Below are 8,650 nucleotides of genomic sequence, written 5' to 3'. Positions count from 1 at the left end.
CTTGTGTAGGCTTGGTTGTCCAGCGTTTGTTTACTTTATCGTCGCAGTTTGTTTATATGCCTCTCCAATATCTGACCGGAAAACATTTACAGCAGTGGTAGTGGTAGCGTATGTAGGTTATGTAGAAAATTTATATTGATAGCATATATTTTTATAGGTATGAGGAAAACTTTTGGGTGTGAAACGATGAGAACAAACCTTTCCTAGAATACCATGCCCTCGCCTAACCTCATTAGGGATTTATTTTTATAATTTATTTATTACGAAAAAAATTCGCAGTAATAGCATATAGCCTACTATTTTTTATAGGTTATGGAGAAAACATTATATTGATAGCATATAGGCTATTAATGAATTTTTGTTATGAAAAAACTTTTGCACTGATAAATATATATAGGCCCTATATATATATATATATATATATATATATATATATATATATATATATATATATATATATATATATATATATATATATATATATATATATATATATATATATATATATATATATATATATATATTGTCATAAACAGGGTTCTTGGGGAGACGGGATTTTGAATATTTTATTATTAGTGACTGCCTTAGGAGCCAAGGGGGTCCCTGATTATAAGCAAAAGGAATGTTCTTGGAACTTACCTTAAAGTTTTCATTGATTTACCAAGATACTTAAGGTCGCCAATTTGGAATTAGAATTCTTTTACATTTAAAGGGGTTTATTTACAGAAAACGGGGCAAGCATGTGAGACAAAAATGTAACAATTTACAGACACATAAATCACTTATAAATTATAAATGCATTAATTTAACGACAAGCAGTGCAAGTAGGAGGGGCAGCAGATGCCGCAATTCACATGAAAGCAAGTAACTCTTATAGCCTAGGCCCAAAATGCATCAATTCACAGGCAGCAATACAATGAAAGGGGTAAATTCCAGGATAATGGAAATTAGTTCATCAAGATGATTTTTGTGTGGGCAACGGATTCTTGCAGTCAGGCTGCCACCAGGAATGGTTGCAAAATTTGGATGGCAGTCAGTAAAGGGTATCTTGGCATAGATTTGTGAACTGGGCAGGCTATGCCATCTCTTGGAAGAGAATTCCAGAGTTAGTACAAACACATGGGGGCAAATGAAATCTCCCTTGTTACTAAACAAAGTGCAATGAACAGTCTTACCTTCTAAATCTTAGTTAGCCCGTTTAACACTTTAAAGGGAGGACTTAATTGCAGGTTATGAGGCTACTGAACAAATGCGCTTTAAAGGATGAGTGGCGATGGTGCGGCTTACACAGAGGGAACGCCTGAGTAGAAATGAGAATGTGAAAGTCTTGGAGATACACTAAGAAAGGATTAAATAGTCTGAAAAGGGGGACAGTGGTTACTGGCGCAGACTAACTCTCAGACTTTACCTTAGACGTATATTTGAGCTCTGAATATATACAGTGTAAGTGGCCATTTGAGTCATTGCTGACCAGCTCCTGGAGAACAGGGAACAGACGGTTTGGAAGTCTCTCCCTTTCTGTTTCAAAACGATGTGGGCTGCAGTGTTTGGGCACCCAGGTGTCTCTGAAAGAATAGTCTGCTGCCAGTCAGGAATTCAAGGGAAAATGGTCTTATAGATTAGAAGGTTAAAGCTTAAGATCCTAGCTTCCCTTTGGCAGCTTGCGCCCCTAATACCTATAACCTCTCTGAGCTGAACTCGAAAACACTACCCTGGGAGGGGGAAAAATCTAGGTGTGTGCTGGTAGCAGGGGGGGTTGAAGGAGGGGGATCTATTGTGTAGCAGGCCCAGGCATTTCCTGAGGGCTAGAATGGAATGTGTCCTGGGTTCAAAACATGTAGGAAAACATCTTGGTTCTACCATATTGGATTGACTATCAGTTAACTGAGATGATGGATTTTATTAGAAATCAGTTAATTGGCGATTAACTAGGAGGGAGGAATGGAAATCCTTTACAGGTCCCCCCTTTAAAAAGGCATTCACACCCTTTCGGACGTGAAGGTCTTGGCTAAGTTAGCTATTCATCCCAACCAGTCAGCTAGGGTCCCTACATGAGATGTGCTTTGGCACTGCAATAGCTGAAGGGGTCTACCTAACTGCTAAGAGGGGTTCTGAGTTGGCTAACTTACAGGCCTAACCTGTCCAAGGGTATATACATTTCTACTACTGTCCCTAACGACAGGAGAACTCTACTCTCAGGCAAATGCACATAGTAAATCCCTAACCTAACCTACTATCCTACGACTCTGGCACTGAATGAGTTGGCACTGACTTATGGCACGCAATGAATTATGATTGGCACAACGCTTTATGATTAACACATGCAGCAAATTTAAATCAGGATAGCCTGAAGGGTAAATCACAGTATACAATTAAGTAAGGTATCAGTTTGAGTCCGGAATGGATTTGAAGGAGGTTAGTTAGAAAAATGGTTAGTGTTACAAGTGCCTAAGGTGTTAGTTGTTAATGCTACTGGGTCAGAGGTCACACAGGCTACCTGAGATGGAAGTGGCACTGTGCCAACTGGGCATGAGTGCCAAGAAGAGCTTATGGCTCTGATTTGTTAATTGGATTTCTTCTGCCCTTCTTCTTCTTCTTCTTCTGGGGCCTCCAAGGTCTGGCTAGGCCATTCCTAGGAGGTGATGAAGGTACCAACTCTGAAGAAAGGCCAGAAACGTTGTTAGGAGCAGGATCAGGAAGGGGTGATCACCCTGAGTTCAAGTGTGGGGACGGTCAAGGATTGTTCATCCACCCAGGTCACTTTTCCACTTGGTTTGCTCATCTACCTTGGCACTGGCTGGCACTTGAGCCCGATTGATCGGGCTAATATCTGAGCCACTGGCGGCAGTAGTTGGCAGGTGCACTGGTGGGCTAGAACCATCCGGAGAAGCCACTGAGACGGACTGTGTCCAGACCCACCCAGGGTGATTTCTCTCAGGCGGCTCAGCCAAGGAGGCTGTGGCACTGATCAGGTTGATGTGCCTGGGAGCGACCACATGTTTTGGGCAGCCAGGATACCTGGAAGAAGAGTGCCCTGAAGCTCCACAGTCTCGGCTATGTCCCCTGGGAGAGGATGATGTACAAGCAGTGACGGTGTGCTGGGAAGGTGGTGCAGAGTTAGAAGTTGAGGAAGAGTGGCGGTTATTGGTAGGTTGCCGATGGTTGTTGCCTTGGTGGTTATTTTCCCTGTAGTGGCACTCTGCTTCGACATGGCCGTACTTCTTGCAGATGGTGCACGGAGGTTTGCTAGTCGGTCTGTTCCGTGGGCGATTTGAGCCTAAGAGGTGTCCGGGTGGCACTATGCGGCTTTGCAAGGTGCTGTGGGATGGGTTGTAAGTCTCCCAGGCATCAGCCAAGCGGCAGGTTTCCTTGAGAGTGGCTGGCTGCTTGTCACTAAGATACATGGCCAGAGGCCTGGGCACACACTGGAAGAGGTCCTCCAGCATGGTCCTGTTGAACAAGCCCTCGAAGGTGTTGCACTGCAAGGATTCGAACCAGCGGGTCCCAGCTTGAGTCTTTTGACAGGTCCATTCTGTCCAGGACCAGCCAACATTCTTGGCCATACCTCAGAGCCGTTGTCTCCACCTCTCAGGAGTAATTTCATATGTCTTGGCGATGGCCTTGCGGACGGCAGCCATGTCTCCTCATTGATATCTTTCCAGCGCTCGGTGGGCTGCCTTAGCCTTCCCTTCCAGGTGCTTGGTGAGCACTGAGGCCCTCTCAGCCGGGCCAACATCATAGGTCTCGAAGAGGAACTCAATCTCCTCGAGCCATTGTTCCGGCTCATCCTCAGTCCACTTGCCAACAAGGTTATTGATGTTTTAATAGCGAGGTGTTTAGGGCAGATGGTGTGGGGCTAGAGGCTTGTTGGGCTGCTAGAGCTTCTGCGCTTTCCTTCTTGGCTCTCTCCAACTTGAGCTCCTTGTCTAAGAGCGCCAACTCCTTGCTCGCTTTGTTTTAGGGCATTTCATGCTGCCTTCTCCCCTCTTCTCTCTCAGCTTCTTCCTGTCTTCTCTCTTCTCTTTCGGCTTCTTCTCCCCTCGGCTCGGCTTCTTCCTGTCTTCTTGTCTCTTCTCTTTTGGCTTCTTCTCTCCTCTGCTCGGCTTCTCGCTGTCTTTTCCTCTCCTCTCTTTCTTTGTCTTGCTGTTTCTGCTCTTCATCTTACTGCCTTTGTTCGGGTATCTGCTCTTTGGTCCACTTGGTGAGAGCGGTTCCTTGGAGCCCAGCCTCCTTCCCTAAATCCATGAAGGCTTTGTACTCCTTGGTTGCCATGTTGCTGATGGGGTAGGGCGGCTAAGTGGGTTGACTGAGCGTTCTTGGAGGAAAGGTTTGTGTTGATTGCTGGAAATGTCCCGTGATTTGGTGGCACTTCAGTGTTAGTGGCACCCCTTTTAATAAGGTGGCACTGTGGTATAGAGTGTGCCGTGCGAAGGTCACACTGAGGGAGCATTCCTGAAGGCAGACTTAGGCCTTATGGGCGGACACGCTGGGTTTATGAAGTGATCCTGAAGGCTCTCTGGTCCTTATGGGCGGATGCACTGTTAATGGAGTACTCCTGATGGGGTACTAGTCCTTATGGTCGGAGGCACTGGGTTTGAGGCACTCTGTCTCTTTGGTACAGGTGCAGTGGCCTTGAGTAATTACTTTGATTGGGTTTGTTGGCACTATGGTGCCGGTGCGCTCTGTGGAGCAATACAGAGTGTCAGTGCATGAAATGGCACTGAAGGGAATGGTACTCTGCCTGAGGCAGAAGGTAAGTAAGGAGTAAGAGGGGAAAGGAGAGAATTCGGCAGACTGTCAGTGAGAAAGGAAAGGAAAGAAGAAAGATAAGTGCTTCCGTGATTGGGTTGCTTGGCAGTGCCGCAGATTAGTGGTACTGTGAGAAATGGAAACTGGGGCGTGACACGAGTGGATGGCAAGTTCTAAGAACTAGAAATTGCTCCCTGACATGAGGAAAGGGAGGATATGAGGAGTGCATTCAATATGGAATTTGGCGCTTGCAGCATAAGCAAGCCTAGAATGAGATATACCCAACTCATGTACGACAGTTGATAAACATATAATTAAATAGCTGTATGTGCACTCTAGGGCATATGAGAATTGATCAGGGATGAAGCATGAAATGGAAAAGCAGGTATGCAAGATTATTCGCAGAACACGAGCACTTATAAATTTCGCGCACTGTGTATATGATAAATGTATAATGAGTTAGAATCTTAAAAGATCAAATGTTGGTCAAACGGAAGAAAATCCTTTGTATTTAGCTTTTATGATTCGTGGGTTGTTTTTTCCAAACTTGTGGATGAATTTGTGTCAATCACTTGTTAGGGTAAAAAGAAAAAAAAAATCTCTCTTTTTCTCTCTCTGAGAGTGCAGTGTAATGGGACGCTTATACTTTAGAGGTTAACGTTACTCTGCTTTTGTTTTAGGATAAATTAATTATGTTTGCACAATTATGTTAAGTTACGTTTCTTTCTTTTACCAAATGAATTCATGGTAATTTACGTAAGGTTACTAATGCATTCTCGCCCTGGCGAGTGTAAACAAAGTTGTAACTTGGTCCAGTGATATTTAAGTCTCTTGTGAGGGCTTATGCTCAGGCGAAAAGTGATGAAAATTCGTTCGACGCGAATGAGAGATGTGGGAGCGAGTCACGTGTGAGAAAACAGCTGATGTTCGTTCGCGTGCTTTGTTGTGCGACAGAGAATGGGAAGTGAAATTGGAGGGAACAAAAAAAAAAAAACACTCTACTTTCTCGGCTAAGTGCGGGTTTTGAATGCAAATTGAATTATTTAACAGTGAACATCAGCAATGTCTTTACTTTACTGAATATAAGCTGGGAGGGTTGTTAATTAACTGTGCTTGGAATGTTGTTGTTGTTACTTTACTGGAAACGTTTCGTGCATGCGCCAACTTGAACGTAGCGACACACTCGCCCTGTGTCAGGATGCCAGAAATCGCTACACGGTTTAGCTACTTAGTTATCCAAAAATTTATCACTGACAGAGAAATTGTACACTTTCTCGGCTGTAACTATTCCTGACTAAACTCTTAGCTACTTGTTCTCGCTAACATATGCAGTTATTCCTTAGTAACACATCCTAACTCCTATGCTCATTCATCTGGCAACACAACACTGCTCCTACACTCGGAAATTTTGCGGACGAAAGATTCGTGTCTGCCCTTCTGCTTTGCTAATTTAAGAACCTATACGCTTTCTCTTGTTTTACTCAAGGCCAATACAGTACAGGTCAGTCGGAGAGAAACAGCCGAGACAAATTTCGTGGGCCACATCTCCAGAAAGACCCTAGGTGTGGCTGTCTGGGTTCAGAGTGACCCCTGAACGTATACTTCCGCAGTACTAAGTTGTGGTTGTCGGCCACGGGTCATTTAAAAGGGTCAGGTGGGAATGTTGTGTCGGCGTGGGGTGAATTGTGGCCCACTCTGGAAGGTGAGTCACCAATAATCTCTTCTCTGTCTGACCTCTACTGTATTGGCCTTGGTTTTACTATAAGAAGTTCTAACAAAACTTGTTGCATTTTTCCTTTAAAGAAAAAATTAATATCACTTCCCTAGCTATCCCTATGTATCCTTAATGTTACAGCTTAATGGTAATCACATTTTACCTTAATACTCTTCACTCCAGTCGCTTCTATGCCTTGTGAATAATGGAATTATTTAATTTAAATGAATAATTTATTCCTGGTTCGTTTCTTCCTATTTCTTAGCCTTTAGCGACACTATTTTATGCTATTCTATAGGATTCTTGGCAATGGTTGTCACTGTCATAAACGGGGTCCTTGGGGAGACGGGATTTTGAATATTTTATTATTAGGGACTGCCTTAGGAGCCAAGGGTGGTCCCCGATTATAAACAAAAGGAATGTTCTTGGAACTTACCTTAAAGTTTTCATTGATGTACCCAGATACTTAGGTCACCAATTTGGAATTAGAATTCTTTTACATTTAAAGGGGTTTATTTACAGAAAACGGGGCAAGCATGTGAGGCAAAAATGTAACAATTTACAGACACATAAATCACTTATGATAAATTATAAATGCAGTAATTTAACAACACGCAGTGCAAGTAGGAGGGGCCACAGATGCAGCAGTTCACATGAAAGCAAGTAACTCTTATAGCCTAGGCCCAAAATGCATCAATTCACAGGCAACAATACAATGAAAGGGGTAAATTCCAGGATAATGGAAATTAGTTCATCAAGATGATTTTTGTGTGGGCAAAGGATTCTTGCAATCAGGCTGCCACCAGGAATGGTTGCAAAATTTGGATGGCAGTCAGTAAAGGGTATCTTGGCATAGATTTGCAAACTGGGCAGGCTATGCACTCTCCTGGAAGAGAATTCCAGAGTTAGTACAAACATGTGGGGGCAAATGAACAATCATACCTTCTAAATCTTAGTTAGCCCAATTTAACACTTTAAAGGGAGGACTTAATTGCAGGTTATGAGGCTACTGAACAAATGCACTTTAAAGGATGAGTGGGGATGGTGCGGCTTACACAAAGGGAACGCCTGAGTAGAAATGAGAATGTGAAAGTCTTGGAGATGCACTAAGAAAGGATTAAATAGACTGAAAAGGGGGACAGTGGTTACTGGCGCAGACTAACTCTCAGACTTTACTTTAGAAGTATATTTGAGCTCTGAATACAGTGTCGGTGGCCATTCGAGTCGTTACTGACCAGCTCCCGGAGAACAAGGAACAGACGTCTATCTTGAAATACGGTTGGGAAGTCTCTCCCTTTCTCTTTCAAAACAATATGGGCTGTGGTGTTTGGGCATCCAGGTGTCTCTGAAAGAATAGTCTGCCACCAGTCAGGAACTCAGTGAAAATGATCTTATAGACTACAAGGTTAAAGCTTAAGATCCTAGCTTCCCTTTGGCAGCTTGCACCCTTAATACCTATAACCTCTCTGAGCTGAACTCGAAAACACTACCCCAGGAGGTGGGGAAATCTAGGTGTGTGCTGGTAGCAGGGGGGGGGGTTTGTTTGAAGGAGGGAGATCTATTGTGTAGCAGGCCCATGCATTTCCTGAGGGCTAGAATGGAATGTGTCCTGGGTTCAAAACAAGTAGGAAAACATCTTGGTTCTGCCATATTGGATTGACCATCAGTTAATTGAGATGATGGACTTTATTAGAAAACAATTAAATGGCGATTAACTAGGAGGGAGGAATGGAAATCCTTGACAATATATATATATATATATATATATATATATATATATATATATATATATATGTATGTATATATATATATATATATATATATATATATATATATATATATATATATATATATATATATATATATATATATCTTTTACTGTAATACAACAGTATAATATGAATATAAAAAGTCCCATAAAACACTATTTGTTGTTGCAACCATATATTTCGAGCACTTCTTTCTGTGCCCCTGTTCACTGATAAAATATGGGAGGTGATGTGTTACAAGAGTATATATATTGCCACTCCTACATAATTTTTGTATATATACTCTTGTAACTCATCATGTGTCCATATTTTACCAGTGAACAGGGGCATAGAGGGAAGTGCTAAAAATATATGGTTGCAAAGTTCAAATAATGTTTTATGGGCCTTTTTATCTTACATACTTATACATATACATATA

At 42.5% G+C, this 8,650-nt stretch overlaps 1 protein-coding gene across 1 annotated transcript; it reads right to left on the bottom strand.

Annotated features, from left to right (window-relative positions):
• Window positions 1–3,644: 3,644 nt before the first annotated feature.
• Window positions 3,645–4,160, bottom strand: LOC136843483 (nucleolar protein 58-like). The gene is made up of 2 exons (XM_067112018.1): window positions 3,948–4,160; window positions 3,645–3,797 (listed from the first exon to the last, which is right to left on the bottom strand). Exons 1-2 carry the CDS (start codon window positions 4,158–4,160, stop codon window positions 3,645–3,647), a joined length of 366 nt encoding a protein of 121 aa, XP_066968119.1.
• Window positions 4,161–8,650: the final 4,490 nt, after the last annotated feature.

The sequence above is a fragment of the Macrobrachium rosenbergii genome, chromosome 11 (genome assembly GCF_040412425.1).
Source record: "Macrobrachium rosenbergii isolate ZJJX-2024 chromosome 11, ASM4041242v1, whole genome shotgun sequence".
NCBI lineage: Eukaryota > Metazoa > Arthropoda > Malacostraca > Decapoda > Palaemonidae > Macrobrachium > Macrobrachium rosenbergii.
This window is presented reverse-complemented; position numbering and strand designations above follow the sequence as displayed.

What these genes read in the sequence shown, in the direction of transcription:
- LOC136843483 (XM_067112018.1), bottom strand. Translation starts at nt 4,160, where the DNA reads ATGAAGAGCAGAAACAGCAAGACAAAGAAAGAGAGGAGAGGAAAAGAC. An exon ending in AATGCCCTAAAACAAAGCGA is followed by an intron (nt 3,798 to 3,947) that starts GCAAGGAGTTGG and finishes CTTGTTGGCAAG; the next exon opens with TGGACTGAGGATGAGCCGGA.